The 18,144-nt window shown below is 39.1% G+C and overlaps 1 protein-coding gene across 4 annotated transcripts in view; it reads left to right on the forward strand.

Annotated features, from left to right (window-relative positions):
• LOC136678730 (alpha-ketoglutarate-dependent dioxygenase FTO-like) overlaps positions 1-18,144 on the forward strand; it is a 183,272-nt gene that overhangs the window by 52,759 nt on the left and 112,369 nt on the right. For 2 of the 4 annotated variants that reach the window (XM_066656844.1, XM_066656845.1), the window contains exon 8: positions 18,131-18,144. This exon is cut by the window's right edge and continues 111 nt beyond it. The exons of 1 other annotated variant lie outside the window; for it this stretch is intronic. In XM_066656844.1, coding sequence (XP_066512941.1) covers positions 18,131-18,144 — 14 coding nt within the window. Of the gene's footprint in view, positions 1-5,350; positions 5,476-18,130 lie in introns of those variants that run through there. One more of the 4 variants, XM_066656846.1, reaches the window with a different exon arrangement.

An 18,144-nucleotide genomic window follows, 5' to 3' on the forward strand; every position in this document is an offset into this window, starting at 1 on the left:
TGATTTTGCAGTGTATGATAGGAGGACAGACACGTATCCATGACCCAGAAATATCATGCGATTTCTATAAATCAATCAGTTTTTTTTTCAATTTTCCTCTCAGTCGTCCAGCAGCTTCCTGCTCATCATTAATGATCATTGAGTGCTGTATTTGAATGGAAGGGCTACAATCATGGATTCCATCAGAGCATTAGACATTGTGCAGTGGCTTGGCCTCTGCCTGCAGTCCTAGAGATTGCTGGAAGTGTGATGTTTTGGGAGGTCGCCATCGATACCTGATTAGGTTAGTGACCTACCAGTGTGTGTGAGAGAGTGTGGGTGTGTTTCAGGAGGAGGCTGGTGGACAGAGAGAGAGAGAGAGAAAGAGAGAGAGAGGGAGAGAGAGAGAAGGAAGCATGGAGAGGGTCAATGTAAATGTTATTGCAGTGTGAGCTCATTTGATCAAAGCCTCTGAAAGGTTAAGTGAATCCAATCTGGTTTAGTGTGTCTGAGAGGAGACTGTGTGTTTGTGTGTGTGTGTGTATGTGTGTGTGTGTGTGTGTGTGTGTGTGTGTGTTTGCTTGCAGGGGGTGGGTAGAGAGGTGAACAGAGGAGGGATTATCATATTGCCAATGAAATAGTGGCTCTGCTGTGGAGCGCTTCTCTCCCTCTCTAATGCATTTAGACAGCAATTGGCCTTAATAACCTTTATTGACTTCAGCGGGTCAGAGCCAAGGATCTAATTATTAAAGTGTATCAATTTCATCGGAGTTTAGTGCTCCGCCGTTCATATAATTATTTTAAGGTCGACTGGGGCAATTAATCTCCATTCACTTATTTGATGGCTTTGTAAAACATTATAAATGTTACGCTTCTGTTGCTGAGGATTCATCATGAAAACAGTGATTGTTTTGGATGCTGCCTTTCACTCGGTGTGTGTTTCTTTTCTTAGCTTCTTCTCCTTTTTCACTCCTCTTCTGCGAGGCCCTGGACCTTTTCTTTTGCCACACAAATGAATAACAAACACTGATTTTTTTTCTGTAAATTCCTCAGCAGGTGATTTACATGTTTATGTAATTACATATTGATTTATTGATTATGTTTTGTTATATGTCCTGTCATATGGTGTCCGTGTGTGAGTGAGAGACAGTGTGTGTGTGTGTGTGTGTCTCTTCTACTCTCTCTCCCTCTCTCTCTATCTCTTTCTCTCTCACTTTTTTCTGTGACTTTCTCATTGAATTTCAATTGAATTTAGGAAGTTTTGTAGGCATGACCATGATTTACTTCCAGTATTTTCAAAGCATGTAAATAATACACACATTCTCATACACACTCTCTTAATCAATTTTTTTCTCTTCATCCATGACTCTATTTTCTTTCTTTCTTTCTTTCTTTCTTTCTTTCTTTCTTTCTTTCTTTCTTTCTTTCTTTCTTTCTTTCTTTCTCTCTCCAGAATGGTCCTCATGAGTCCTGACCGAATGTGTGTTTAATCCCAGAGTTAACGACTGCACTGTGTTGTTTACACACTCAGCTCTTTCAGCTTTAGGTGTGTAGTCACCTGCTCTGTACCTGCTTAAACAACAGCGCACAGAAAAGAAGCCTCCACCTAATTACTGCTATTATTCATCTACAGAGAAGAGAGGGGAGTGATGATACATTTTACATCAGGAGAATGGGAGGAAATACCAAAATGAATCAGAGAAAAGGGAGAATAAAAGAGAAAGGGGAAGATAGGGTGTGTGTGTGTGTGTGTGCATGTCTCTCTCTATCTGTGTGTGTGTGTGTGAAAAGGAGTGAGAGAGAGGGAGAGAGAGGGGATGTGCAGTATAATATGCGGGCAAAAGGTATTTGCTATTCCCTTTGAAGTCCTTATTGAACAGGGTAAGCTGAATTTCAGCAGGGCCTGATAGTGTTCAGGGTAAATACTTAAAACCCTTTAGAGAATTTCACGCACTGATTCGCCACTAGCAGGGTGTTTGTGTTGCTGTGTGTGTGTGTGTGTGTGTGTGTGTGTTTTACCTGGAGGGGTCGAGCTGTAAGCTTTGTACCTGCAGACTGAGGACCTGTATAGATCCATTGAACAGGGACTCTCTCTCTCTCTCTCTCTCTCTCTCTCTTGCTCTCTCTCTCTCTCTCTCTCTCTTTCTCTCTCTCCTCATGTGTGTGTGTGTGTGTGTATGTGTGTGTGTGTGTGTGTGTGTGTGAACAGTATCTCTAGCATCAGAAGCAAAGAATTGAGGGATATCCAACAATTGTTTATACCTCTAGGAAGCCCCAGGGCTTGCACAGCCAACACAAGCGAGTAAACACACTTGGACACACTCGATGACAACTTATTCACAATCTAAATGCAACGTTAGGAGAAACAAATAAAAAAAATCTCTTGGGAGTTTAATATCCACTGTGTGTCCAAATGTTTGTAGACACCACTTATGATGAGTGAATTGATCTTCTCAGAGGTACATCTGTAGCTGACACAGATATATTCACTTGTGCACACCAAGCTGGGGTCACCATGCCCAGTGCCACATGTAGCTTAATAGTTATGAACCCCCTTAGAATTGGGCTTTGGGGCCATTGAACTGTGCTCTATCCAACATCTTTGGGTTGAGATCCAAATATAATTATCCTGATTGCAATCAAATCCTCACAGAAATGTTTCAGCATCTACTCCAAAGCTTTTCTAGAAGAGTAGATACTGTCGCTGGAACAAACAGGAGAGAAACTCCTGAAACGGTGGGTGAGTAAGTGACATCAGCTTTTTCTGTAAGTACAAAGTGAACAAATGAAATACTGTGTGTAAATATGAAGTGGATATATGAACTGAAAGTATGTTAAATAACGAAAACAAAGGAATGGATGTTTTTTTTTTATCCACCTTACTGTTCGGTCGTAATCTTGGTTGCAAGTGTGTCATTCTATTTCTTTACCTGTTTATTTGCGCTGTTTATGTGCACACACTTTTATATCAAACAAGGTAAAATCAAGGCTGGAGCGGAATACATCACTTGATTAAAAATAATAGGAGTCTTATGAATGTGCTTGGGGTCCGTTTCCACGTCAACGTGGACAAATAAAACCATCAGTAATCCTCAGACGATGTTGCTTTTATTTTCATATCAAAAAGCGTCCTGACACAATTTGTTATTTTCTGCGCTTAAGGAAACCGAATGTGATGTGTGCTATCAATTTAAGCTTTTTAGTTTCATCTTCGCCAGAGTGTGATTGCTTTTAGAAGAGTCCTCACACCGCGTATGTAGATGTTTTGTTATTGATGGTGTAGAGAGAAATGTGCTTTTGTTTCAGGGGGGACTGGTTGATGTTGACAGTGCGAGTTCTCGTTTCTCTGAGCTTTGAAGCCAAACAGGTATTTTTTTTTTTTTTTTTCGGAAACAAACGAACACATTACCACATCTGATCTGTCTCTCTCGCTTAGAGCATCATCAGACCCTCTGTTTGTCGGCTTATTTATTGGGCTGGTTGCTTGTTTATCTGTGTCTTTCTTCCATCAGTGGGTCAGTGAGATAATTGTTGGGAGATAGAAGAGGGTGCTAAAGAGGAATTACAGATCAGGGCTGATAAATCACAGGCACACACTCACATAAACACAAAACACACACACTCACGCGCCCACACTTATTGGTCTCTACCTCACTCCCTCTCTGTGGAATATATCATGTGATCATTGAAGTTACGTGATGTTACTGCTTCTGTGTTTCACTAACTCAGTCCTCGTATTGATTATGTACTGAATACAGACATACATTCTTTAAAAAAAAAATATCTAACAAAGGTTAATTCTCACATTTAATTTGTTTAATCTCCTGCAGTTAATTCATTCATTCATTCATTCATTCATTATCTGTAATCGCATATCTAGTTCAGGGTCGCGGTGGGTCCGGAGCCCACCTGGAATCATCGGGTAGCAGTGTGTTAAATGTTAGGTTTAGGAGCAGGGGTAGAGGTTAGGGGTAGGGGGTTAGATTTAATAGTCTTTCACACTTAGCCTCAGGTTAAGTTACATTTCATTATTGAATTTTAGTCAAAAAACAAAGACTGAACATCTACAAATCTTCAGTGGACTATCAAATGTGTAATGATGTATCTGGAATTTCAAAGGAGACTATAGGGAAAAGTACAAAGAGGAAAGCTATTGAATACACTCTTTATTATTGACATAAAGCCATGACGTATTCTTAGGCTTTTGTGTTGGATGAGTAACAGAGGCCGCCCCTTCAGAAGATCTCATTGAACTAAAGTTGGAGACTCATCTTATAATTGTGATATAAACTAATATTTGCTCTCAAACATGAGCAATGTTTGATGTCAGTATTCCAAGAAGTGTCCATGCACTTCTGTGATAGAGAAATGTCATCTTCACATTGTTTTACATCCTTAAATTAAAATGAGATCCCATTTCCATGTTACACTTGGCTTCTTTTTTGCTTCAACAGTTTGTTTCCACTAACGTTGTGTTAGATCTGTCACACTCATGACTTGAATTTAAGAAACAATCAGTTAAATTATGCAATCTCACTGAATCCTCCCTCTAGTAACCAAGACAGCACCGTAGACATAGATAGGTACAGTCAGAAGTTAACTATTTAATACCCAGTTTACTCACTTTTAAGAGATGGTATGGGGTATGGATCATAGCAATACATGGGAAATGCAGTTACGAGCTGAGCTTGTGAGTGCTTTCTTGAGCACAATTTAAACATAAACACACAAATCTTGTTAAAATTGACACATTTGTTTCATACACCTCTACTATCTGTTCCATGTGTCATCCCTGAAAAGTGTGAAGTGTGTTTAAAGTGTGTTTAAAGTCGTTACATCCGGACTGTTTTCATTTATCTATGTTTAAGTGCACAAGTTAAGCATTTATACAAACTTTGATTGAACTGAATTTGAGTGAATCAATAGAATCAACTCCTTGACTCAACTTCATGCATCGCTTAAGAAATATAAATTCTGTTGTTTTATGCTTTTTTTAATTTGTTCAGATTATTCATTTTTACCACATTTAAAATGGGACATATGAATTCTGTACTTCACTTTTTGGTGATTGGAGGAAAAATACAATTAATTCATAAAAAAGACAAATAAATATTTTCTTAAAAGGCTTTTTGGATCTTTTAAAACCTGCAATTTCTCATTATTAAATCATTTTTTATTGTTTTGGCCTTTGTTAATTGTCAAAATAATCTGTAGCTCACTGTAGTTTGCTAAAATAATAATCGATAGTGGCAGCTGTAGATGCAGCTACTGCATCACATTGTGTGCTTCCATTTTCTTGTATGCCATTTATTCTCTTTTTTTTCCTGCTCTTCTTTCTTTTCCTCTGTGTTGCTCTCTTAATTCTCTCCAGTCGTCAGTGGGGCGTTGGACTCGGGGCTATAAGCCGTGAGTCAGAACAACAGCAAGAGAATTGGAGATCCCTTCGCCAAGCCACTGTAAAATTGTTGGATGCGCTTGAAAAATCGCAAAGAAAAGAGGGATAATGGAGAAGATGCTCCAGATAATTTTGGAGAGAGGGAGACAGAGAGAAAGAAGAGGGGAGAAAGGAAGAGAATTACTGTCTTCTGAAAGCCATTCATTGTTGCAATCTTCTGAAGCAAAGAAGACTTTAACTATTTACCCATTAACCATTTAACAAAATATCAAAAGGCACCAAATAACCAATTGGATTTATTAAATGTGTACATTACAGCACATTTATGTCATTTACCTCTTTTCTAAGGCACTTTACAGTTCTAATCATATTACACAGGTAGGCGAATGTACAGTTAAGAGACATTTTGTCATTTTAATAATCAAACAAATTGTTGACAGCAGAATATCTTCGTAGTTTTGAGTTCAGTTTGACTTAGACCCAGCTCACCAGTCTGGCTCCAGTCTAGAATACTTATATAGTGAATTTTGTCTTACCACTCAAGTGCAGACATGACCTGGGAGAACTTGCTGGCAAGGACAAACAGTGTGTTGGTAAGCAAGGTTGCTATGAGGTCTCCAGGGATCCGACCCAGGACTTCTAACACAAGAACCAGACCAGGGACAGACACAAAGGCATGAAAAATCCAGCCTGGCCGAACTAAGAATAGAATACAGCTCAGAAAGCCACTGGACGCTATGATGACCCATGTCTTTTTGAGCTGCACAGATAATGTCTAGTCTTAGACCATGTCTCTCAGACTCTGGTCATACAGAGTCATAACATTATCCTTTTTTAGAGATTTAGCAAGTGGGAATATATGTAACGGCTGCTAAATTATGCAGGTCTTTCTGAATAGGGCCCAGCCAGAACAGTAGGACATTTTACTGATAAAATTGACTGATGATGAAGCAAGACTCTCTAAGCAAAGAGATATTACACACTCATTTCTAAGTTGCCTGTTCTTTGTGAGTTTCTGGCTGTTGTTTGAGGATGGTACGGTGGCAATGCAGTTAGTGTCCCATGTTCTCCATGAATTGTATATGTAATCACACACCAGATAAGGCCCTTTAGCCAAGCTGAAGTGAGATATCTAGCATTAGATATCAAGGAAACATCAAATGATATAATATTATATTATAATAATGGGGAGAATTCTGGCTACACCATTCAATGCAAAGATATTAAAAGCGTATCATTAGACAAAAATTATTTTATGACATTCCTGAAGTTACTTTATTCATTCGCGCTAGTTTCATGATAAAGGTTTCATATTTTGCCATTTTAACATTGGCCAATTTATTTTGCACAGGAGTGTACACAAGGACATCAACAATGCAACAACTTCATGCTCCTCAGTGAGCTGTATGAGCTCTTCAGCTTCATGGCCTCATGGTGGCAAGTCTTCGGCTGAGTTTCATTTTCCTTTGAGCGGCGGGCCAAAACTAACTGTAGTCAATCATGACTGTTTTCCCAAATGTCACTTTGCAGCCACCGTAGAGAAACTCTAATGTAATGAAAATACCTCAGGGTTTGGATAAATGATGATTCCTTTACAGGGTTAGCGCTCTTTAGGCAATGAAAATGAAGCTGGGGAAAGGAACACCGAGGGAAGGTTTTGGCCTCCTTCCTGCAGCCAAAGAGCTTTCCCTGGCAAGAGCAGGGATAGATATAAGATTCTTATCTAGGGCTTTGATTCATCATGCAGATCCAGGAACAGATAGGGACTCTGTGTGTGTGTGTGTGTGTGTGTGTGTGTGTGTGTGTGTGTGTGTGTGTGTGAACAATATAGGAGTGTATATAAGTGCTATACTGTATATATTGCCAAAAACGGATTTCCATGACCAACCAGCTGCACACAAAGTGAAGCTCACAATGTGCAATGCCAAGTGTCGGCTGGAGTGGTGTAAAGCATTTTCCCACTAGAATCTGAGCTGTAGGTTTTGGCTTTATTGTGTACATAAACATGTATTTTTCAGCCTATATAGGTGCAAAAAAAAAGTGAAAAAAAGCAGTTGTCTACTTAAAGGGAATGTCTGTTATTGTGAGGAAACGCAGCTCTAAGGTGGAACAGTATGTTTGACGGAAAATAACAACGGTTGCTTGTACATGGCTGAAGTTGAACTTTTCTGTAAGTTTTAGTCACCATTTGAATTACCACAGACACTTATTTGTAACTCGTTGTTAGGTTTTGTAGCACCTTTCAGTAACTCGGTTAGCCATCTCCTGAGTTTGGAGGCATTTCCACCTTATGTGATCAGAAACTGGAAACATTAGTCAATATTACCATCCTATGGAGCAGGAATAGTGCAAGCCTCATTTTGGTTCATGCTTTTCAACGTTTGGAGTTCTGTCTGTTGTCTAAAACAACTCCAGGTGCCTCTGCCATGAGCAGAGAGAGAAAAACTAGCGCAACGGATCAAGCCAGTTCGTTTTTTCATTCATTTACAGACACTGGGGCTTTGCAAACACATTAGACCGGTTTTGAGCACACATACAGTACCTGTTATAGATGGATTACAGTAGTAAAGCTTATTTAATTACATATGTGTATCAGCTTCAGTTTTTGCCTTAGTAGTAAAAAAATATTAATAACAATAGTGTAACACAAGTTATTTCATAACATTATGAAGTTATGGACATCCACTGTACTATCACAGCATGGTTTAAAGCTGAAACTGGTTGTAATGTCTCAACAATAACATAAATATTACCTTAATGTTAGAAACTTTGGCAAATCCAGTTTAATGTTTTAATGTAAGTTAATACATATTTGCCAGAAAATAAATCTTTTTTCAGTTTAATTACTAATGTAATTACACATATGCTAATTCATGTGTGTAATTACCTGAGAGAATATGCTGTTGCAACTATGAAGATCCACTTGTGTAATTACAAAAGGCAAAACTGAAGTTGATACATATGCAATCACATAAGCTTTACTACTGTAATCCATCTGTAACAGGTACTAATTCATCAGTAGCTACATTGTTGCGTATGTTGTTTATGTGTAACTATAGTTAATAGAGACACTTAATATAAAGTGGGACCAAATCGGGAACTACACGTTTAATGCCAGGTTCACACTACCTCGTTTTAGCACCGATTTTCCAGTCGCTGACTTATTTTGGAGATTGCAGACATAACCCTCAGGCCGGAGGCAAATAGGCATTCGCTCAGCGCTGGCTCAGTCGCTATGTGTAAACTGCTGAAAGACACAATCCGAGAGCTTACTGAGTGATCACCAATGCCTGAAAAATCCATGAAAAATATCTAACAGGTTTGATATCCGGACCTGTCAGCAACTCTAACTCCAGTAGTGCGAAAAGTGTTGTTACTGGCAGTGAGTGCAGAGACTGAGAATGGATAATTTCTGTGTAATTTGGAAGAAAAAAAGATATGTTTCATGCGTGGTACCTGTGTCACTGATCAGTCATGTATTGTGGAAGCCATAAATACTGAAAAACTCCTGATTATGAGAAAACAAGTTGTGTAGTGTGAAAAGTACAGTGATCTGTTGGCTTTGAAAGGCGTGTATATGGCATTAATGCAGTGAAATGTACTTCATTAATCTTCCAATATCTTACAAGCTAATGAAGCATGGTTCTGATACATTACCGGTTACCATCTTTAAATCCTCACATTTCCTTAAAAGCAACTCTTAAATCAACATGACTCTCTCTGTACTTCATTCTATTTGTCTTTTAAAGAATAACAGTATGCCACATATGTAGCAACTGAACACATATTTGTGTTATGTGACAGTGTTTTTCATGTTTTCACAGTTGTTTCATTTTAAGCAAATTCTTAGAAAGATGGCACTGGTGTTGTAATTCACATTGATAAAGGATACGCTGGCATATAACCAGATTAAAAACGAAATCAAATATTTAAACATTTACACAGCACATAGTATGTTTACTTCTTTCTTCTTGGAACAGAATTTTTTGCAACCTCATATTTTTACTGATAGGAAGGCTTTATAAGGTCACTGTGGTCATACATAATCTAAGTATAGAGAAAATAACAGTACCTAACAAACTCTCAGGATAAAACTCAGGCAGTTATTGGAAAAGTACACAACGGCAGAATATTATATTTAGTTTTCAGTGAGAAAGGGGGACCCCTAACATCGGTGTAAGACGTAGTAGACTGACAAACCTGTGAATATCCTTTAAAGCTTGCTTTTAGATCTCAACAAATCCACAGGTGTTTGTGTCTGTCATTCCACTGTAAGGAGACAATTCAGTGCTTTGGGTCGAGAAGCTGTTACTCAGAGAAGGAACAATAAAAAGAACATGTGTAAGTCAAGCAGAGGGTCTACTGAGATCCTTTGGATGATGAGAAGCAGAAAATGGAACCAACTTCTAAGACTGAACTTTAAGTTTAGTGTGATATCCCTGCAGCTTCCTTTTGAGGAACTTAAAGATGGATTATGATGTTATTGAAGCTGTAAAATAAATAATTATATAAATAAAAGCAGAGTAGACCTATTAAATAGGAGATATATGATATTTAGTTGTTAAGGCTCGTTTTCCCCGTGGCTGAATAACATGCCCTGGTCTTTCTGACTGGAAAGTAAATAAATGGAGAGTGCTGTGTGACTTTTACCTTTGCACAGATTAACCCAGTGGCTTTATATGCGTCCCTTCTTTCTTCAGCACACATCTGCAAACTGCATTTATTTTGGAAGTAAGTGTTTTAGCCATTAAACCTCTTTCCCTCTCTCTCTCTTCTCTTGAGTCTTCTGTGGCATGAGACGTGATCGGTGTCGGACGTGATGATGGCCAGTACTAGCTGGCCTTTCCTCCCCGTTAAAACCTGTTTTTGCATTCCCAGGCTTGGAAAAAAAGAGGAGAAAACAACAGAGCCGTTTGCTTCTGCCTCATTTACCGCAGGGGAAAGCATATGTCCAGCTGTCTGAAGCCATGTAAGAGCCCAACAAAAGGCCCTGGCCCTTACGGCCACTGTCACAAAGCCTTCAAACGCTCACCCTCGTCCAGGCTCTCCTTTAACCGCTGCTGTCTCTATTGTCCAGACCCCCTTTCCTCTTCAAAACACGCTGATGTGATGTTGCAGACACATTTTTCTAATGTTTTACACTTCATATAATCCCTTTTCTGCGTCTGGGAGGGGGCGATTGATGGCTCTCCAAGAGCTCGTGGGGTCAATTTGGCTGAAAGGGCAAGCACTCAATCACTGGGGTGGGGTGGGATCAGAGAACACACACACACACACACACACATACAGAAATATACACACACAGGCAAAGGCCTGGCCTTAAATGCAGTTAAGAGATTGCACTACTTCTCATTATATAACTTGTTCCTGTAAACCAAGCTACAAAAGCCAAGCATGTGTACCTAAAGCGATTCTATATAAAGTGTTATTGACTTTTTAATGGGGGCTATGTCATGAACAGCACACAAAGAGCAACCCGAAAAAGCCCTAAATATGCAGAAATTGAGTGTATCATGCTACAAGAACACAAAAATGCTTCTACTAGGTTTCCTGCATTTAATTATATAACGGATGTAGCCATTTAGACACACACACACACACAAGTTGGATTATAGCTCCCTAGTTGTTCATATGATAGAGCTGGAGCGACCTGTGACTGCACTCATTTAGCTCAGGATCATGGTTCTGTGTAATAGTGGATCACCTTTTATTGAGGAAAGAGCACTGTCCAGGAAAAGGCCACTGAGAGGACAATGGGTATTGCATCTTTAGGGTAGAACCTCCTGGAGAAATTGAACTATGCATTTTCTCTTATTAAATATTGCCTAGAAGCCCAGTTTTGATGTCTGTGTGGTTTCATGTACTAACAACACTCAAGATTTATTTTAGATGATCATTGTCTTCCATTTTTTTGCACATTAAAGACTTATATCTGTGTTGTGCTTTGAAAATGCATTTTGGACTGAAATGTTCCCTGGAATGTCAGGGTAAATGGTAGTGACTAATGTATGACATCACAAAATCTTCATTCAGAAATCATTATTTTGTAGCTACTTTGCATATAGATAGGGGATTGAACGTTTACTCATTCATTCATTCATTATATCATCCATTTATTTATTTATTTATTTATTTATTTATTCATTCATTTATTTAAATGTATTTATTTGTACATTTGATAACAGTAACGAATACATCAGAACTACCCTCTGATGGCTCACATCATGCCCTGAGCATAAAAGCAGTTTGGAATCAAGGAGTAAAGTCTAAGTTGTCAGGAAAAGGGAACATAGATACGTACAAATGCCTGAGCAGTACACAGAAGTAATGCGTCATCTTTCACTTGTGTGTTTTATATCCCGTCTGTAGATAAGAGTGTTGACCATTTATAGTTTGAGTAGCTTGGAACATCATCATCCATCACATAGTAACTGGGATCTGTGTGTGTGTGTGTGTGTGTGTGTGTGTGTGTGTGTTTACTATCCACTGTTTTTTGAATGGACTAAACTGGGGTGTGGGCCTCCTTGTACAAATACACACTTCCACCTCCCAGGGTCCAGTGTCCTCTCTCTCACCCCTCACACACATACAGACACACACCAGCTGAGGACAGCTACCGTCAGCTTGGTGTAAATACACACACACACACACACACACACACACACACACACACACACACAGGTTATATACAATGGAAAGATATACAGTGGAAGGGTAAAATATATACTATTTTTTTATACTATTCCAAATTTTGAATCACTGATGCCTACCAAGAATCTATAGCTATACAGGTTTGAAATAGAGTTGGGATTCCTCATTCATAGGTTTAACTTTTGTGGATTTGAATATTTATCCATTTGATATCAGTAATTTATTGAGAATTGTATTTTATTTTATTTTATTTTTGGGTGTATTTTGCACTTACTATATTTGTGAACTAGAAAATGTAGAAATACATAAAAATACATATTTTATTTATCTATTTTATCATTGACCTTTATAAATTGTAAAAGTATTAATGTGTCTAAAAAACTGTGAACTGATTACACACTCAAAAACTTAATTCTAAAGGCAAGCAGTGCATTGTTGCAAAAAATTATAAGCATTTGTATACAGAGATGTGGAAACATGGGCTATGATCAGATGGGCTTTGTAATGCTACAGGGGCACTGATCACCTTTATTCTATGATAAAACAGGATTCCAAAGATACATTAAATTGTTTAATGAGTATGAATATGATATAAAGCATTTTCTTTAGCCTTTGCAGTAGATCTGATCTCAGTTGAGCACATACTAGGAATTGTATTGAAATGCTTTGCTCACAACTGAAGGAATATCTTTCACATGAATGGAGAGCCATCACTCAAGTACAGTTTCATAGTGTGTAGAGTCTGGACCAAGGCACTTTTTCCTTTTAATTTGTCATTCCTCTGTGTGTTTATGTAAAGCAAACATTCACATAAACACAAACATAACCCTTACTTTAGCCAAAAAAGACTTACTTCTTCAGTGAAAAAAACAAAACAAAACAAAACAAAAAAAAGTGTAGCTTTCGTAAAATGGCATGGTGTAAAATCAAAATGCCATTTTACAAACATCACTTAACAACGTCAGGACTGTTTCGTTGTATGTTAGCTCTCTTTTCTGTGGTTTTCAAACAAAGTTACATTTATGTGATGAAAATGTACTAAAACAAACACAAATGCACCCAGACCTGCTTTTAAGGTTCCAGCTCCACTTTGTTTACCTCAGCCATCTTAGCCTGGGCTGAGTTGAGTTCACTCATGCCGGTTCTGGTGTGTGTTTTTAACCTGGGCTGTCGTTGTGTTTAGTCTAAAGCGACTCCATCTCGACTCATGTCTTTCTGCAGAATGACCTCTTGCCCTTTTTTGATCTTCTTCATCAAGCGGTACTCGTGAGGCTCCAGATTCTTTCTGGCTGTTCCTTTCTCACCTGGGCAGAGAAGGGTTAAACGACTCTCTGACAGGTAATGCTTGAGCGAGATGCAGAAGTAGTGTCTCATGCATGAACGAGGGATAAGAAAGAGAGAAAGAGAGAGAGGGGGACGAGTGAGGCTGTTGTGCAACAAGCGAAGTGAACCAATACTGAAAGCACTTTCGCATAGTTTCTCCAGCTGCCAATCACCAGGATTAAGGTAAAGAGGACAGGGACTTCCTTATGGGAAAGAGGCAATGTGTTAGGGCCGTGAATGTGTTATTCGCTAACTATTTTCCTTAGTAGTTATGTATGATATGCAAATGAGTCCCTAACTCTGATGTGTTACTATGTGCTGTGTACTATGCGCATGCTGACTAATCACTCAGGTGTAAAAGCTGCACATTTTTCCATTGTACATTACAGTAAATGCAGTTGAGCACAATGTTAATGTATTTATAACTAAGGACAATAGAACTTAAGCGAAAAAGTGAAGAATGTCAAATAAAACAACAGTTGAACCTTTTTAACCTTCAAATTTAGGCATAAGGCACACTGTATAGACAAACATATAGTAACACCTACACATTATACCAACAGGAGCTTTCATGCCATCTTATTATAAATCAGTTGGCATTAATATGTAGTTTGTTCCCACTTTGCAGCCAGAACAGCAGGTTAGGAACTGAGTCAGCGCTGCTCTGTAACTTTGTGGTCTGCCACTTTATGGCTGACTTGCTGTGGTTCCTAAACAATTCCACTTTTCAGTGTTACCACTCATATTTGATCATGGGATATCAAGGAGGGAAGAGATTTCACAAACTGATCGATTACAACATGGGCATCCTACTACAGTACCATGCTCAAATTCAGTGAAGTTTTTGGTTTGACCCATCCTTTTTAAATGTTTATTAAGCCAGACTTCATGAATAGATGCTTGATTTTAAACACCTGTGCCAAGGGGATGGAAAAAAACACATGAATCCTATGATAAGTCTGTCCCATTACTGTAGTCCAGTTCGTCTCTCTTTTGTCAATAGAAGTCATCATAATGTGTTGTTTTTATTGATATCACGGAGATGAATGCCTGAAGCAACATGGTAATATAGTGGGGCCTCGACCAATCATCAAACCCCATAAAACCCTCTCTTTTTGACATACATTGGTCATGCAAGGCTATGTCATGAACTCTGAATAATGGCAGTTAAAGGGTCTTCCTACATCAGTTAATGTATAATGGCTGTCTTTTAGGCCTCAACCTTATGTTGAAGGTAAATATACAGGAACAAATCTGAGGTAGACCTTAGGGAACTTGTATGTCTCTTTTGGAGAGATGAACAGATCTATTGTAGATCTGTAGGTTCTACACTTAGTCCATGTCACGGTCGCGACGTGTGGATACACTTTACTCCTGAGGTGTTCAAATCCAGACTTTGATCCAGGTTTCAGGCTGGGGTTTTACAATGGCCGACTTGTATGTGAATATACCGGGCCAGGCAGGTCCATTAGCAGTATAATACCAGCTGGACATTAGCAAAACCAGACCTGGAACCTGATTCCAAAGCGGATTTGAAGCTCCTAGCCCTTACTAACCCCCTTGCCTCTGCAGACCCTCCACTGCTTTCTGATGCCCAGTACCTGATTGTGTTCGGATACCTTTCATGATCTCACTCACCTAGTCTCTCTCTCTCTCTCTCTCTCTCTCTCTCTCTCTCACACACACACACACACACACACACAAAACAGCACTTTAAACATCCAGTGCTCACATGTCATCACCAATTGACTGGCCTGTCCTATCCATCAGACGATAGGATGCAAATGCGCAAATACACAAATATCCCCTTTATTTCCCTCAAGCAGGCTGGAGACGGGCGGCTGGTTGCCAGAGTGACGTTAAGAGAGGGAAAAGAGGGTTTGGATATCATGGGCTTGGAGAAAAAGAAGGGGAGAGGAGCGTAACGGACAGAAACGAAAGACTGTGACAGGAGGAGAAGCCTCGCTCATAACAAGACGTCAAAGGGAGAGAAGGAGCTTTCAGTCACGAAAAGCACATTTAATTTACACACATACACTCTGCCTGTCTGGCCTTCCCTCTCACGTTATCCTGTGTGGCAGCAGCTCACTCTAAGCCCTGCTTGACTGCTTGTTGAACAGCTAAATGCTTCTCCATTACATTAGACATATTTGTGTATCATTAACACACAAACACACACACATACACACACAGAGTATGTGTCAATAAGATCCTTAGACACTCGCAGTCAATGCAATTTACTTTTCCTCCTAAATGCTTGCTGAGGTCTGGCTATTTGTTCCTGTAGACTTTTTTTTTTAACAGCCAGCAGGGCTAGTCCTGAATGGATCTGACCCCTGGCCTTAAGGGAATGAGTGTATATTGATTTGTTAAACAGTCAGCGAGGCTAAGTGCTTCTCTCTACAGCTGCTACTAATGCCCACTTCCCTCATTTGCTGATAAGGACGCTTGTTGTGGGCGGTGTTGATGCTGATGAATTAGAGGATGTTGCTGCTAAAAACCTTGTGTAGCTACAGTGTAGGTTGACTCCAGAGGAAACGTTTCAGCGATGTACATTTTGCTGACCGTGAGATCAACAAGATATGTAAAGTTACAGGACACTTAGAAAGCAGAGTTTTCCCTGTGATAACAAATGCATCATGTCAGTCGATGTTAAGTTGATTGAAACAAGCAGAGGAGGTCTGTTGTTGATGGTCGTATTTTCAGCATCAGCAACAGAATAAAGCAAAGCATGCATTTATCAGATGGTTACACATCAGCCTGAAGAACTAAATATTACCTGAATGTGTGTTAGTATTTCCTTCGTCCACCCTGTACCTGTTTTACAGCTCCCATTCTTTTCAGGAGACCTGCCTCTGTTTCTTAAAAAGACACGTCTTCTGGGATATTATTCAGTCTTAGAAGTTGATTGCATGGTCTGATTCCCCCAACCTTCCAGACTCTGTCATTGATGCTGATGTATAGGGTCATGGGTGTCCAGCCTGTTGTTTGAGCAGTTTGAACACTGCTACAAAGCGAGGTGGCATGGTGGTTCAGCAGGTGGTGACACACAGCTCCAGGGTCCTGGGGTCCTGGGTTTCACCCTCACATCAGGCCTCTTTGAATGAGTTCAGTGAGTTCTTCACATTTCTCTTTGGGGTTGTTAGGTTCATTGTCTATAGATATTTTTACAGGTGAGTCACTGTGTGTGTGTGTGTTGCCCTGTAATGAGCTGGCACCTTTTCCTGGGTGTCCTGCCATGCACCCAGTGCTTCTGGGTAAGCTCTGCTCCCAAATCATACAGATGTGCAACAGTGCATCAGTAGCTAAATATTAGTTCTGCGCAGGACGGCAGGTGTCCTGTGATAAACTCTTACCTGTAACAATGCGAGGATGCATTGGATAAAATAAATAGCTGTTCCAATTCCAAGATGTACTAAAAAGTAAACACGAGTAAGTATTCCTACGTATCTTCTGTGTAAACAGTGAAATGTTTGCTTGGCTTGCCTTTTTATCTTCTTGTTTATCATTTACTGATATATTTTGAAAGGACAGTGCCAGTGAAATGTTTGGGCACACCTACTCAAAAAAAGGCTTTCTTTATCTTATTTTGTTTCAACATAAAAGAGTGACGAAAAACACATACGGGTTCATGCTTTGACTTTTTTTTTTTTTAAAACAAATTAAGTTGTTTAGGCATTTCAAAACACACCCCACCTAGTCCACAAATATTGAGCATGTATTGGCTGCTAAAAACTACTCAGTGGGGCATTTTCCTAGAAATGCATTTCAAGCAGATGATCCCTAACGCAACACGGTGGTTGCTGACGCAATCCCAGGGTTGTGGATTCAAACACTGTCTTTAGTCACTGTATGTAGGGAGTTTGGTGTGTTCTCACTGTGTCTGCGTGGGCTTACTCCCACAGTTCACAAAAACACAAAAGATGTCAGAAATATCCATAGGTGTGAGTGTATGTGTTTGACTAATTGACTGCTGCCCTGTCCAGGATGTGTTGGGTCTGGACCCACTGCAAACCTGGGGATAAAGCAGTTATGCTAAATGAATGAATGAATATTTATTCACAAACAAAGAGTGTTTAATAAGATCTTGGTATCTGTACAATCTAATAATCCTGCGGTTAATATTATAATGGTTCTAGGAAGTTAAACTTTCTGAGGTTATATCAGGTAAACATTAGCTCATTTTGATTATTAGCATTGACGCAGATGCTATGAATACATAGCCATTATCGTAACACAATTACGTTGACCTACCTTGAGCATTAAAATTAGTCCTCCACCCTACAGCTTGGGCTTAGCCCCAAGGGATTTTTACCTGTCCCCAAATCTGAAGAAAGATATCTGTGGATAGTTTTTTGATGGTAGCAATAAATTATCGTTTTAATTGAGTAAAGACAAATTGTTTATGTTTTTGTTTGTTTTTTCACAGAATTGAAAGTCAATGGCTAGGTCTCACAAAGGTCATGAAGTTAAGGACGATTACATTGAAAATTAAAGTTAATAATGAATTGCACATATTTTACTTAATTATACCAAGACTTTTTGGTCATTTTTGAATCTCCATCATTTATATAAACTCCCAGAAGCCCATAAACGTGTACTCAAGCGCATTATGGAGATAAGATGATGTGGATATCGTTTGTATAAAAAAGATTGACCTCATTCCAACAAGTGCTTAAATTTAATAAGCAGTTGTGAATAGATCAAAAATAACAGAACCAATGTGTAACAGCTTATTTGTAACCACTCTATACATTAAAATTATGTCTGTGTGTGTGATAGACTCAGCTGCTGCT

This window comes from Hoplias malabaricus, chromosome Y (genome assembly GCF_029633855.1).
Source record: "Hoplias malabaricus isolate fHopMal1 chromosome Y, fHopMal1.hap1, whole genome shotgun sequence".
NCBI classification, from domain to species: domain Eukaryota; kingdom Metazoa; phylum Chordata; class Actinopteri; order Characiformes; family Erythrinidae; genus Hoplias; species Hoplias malabaricus.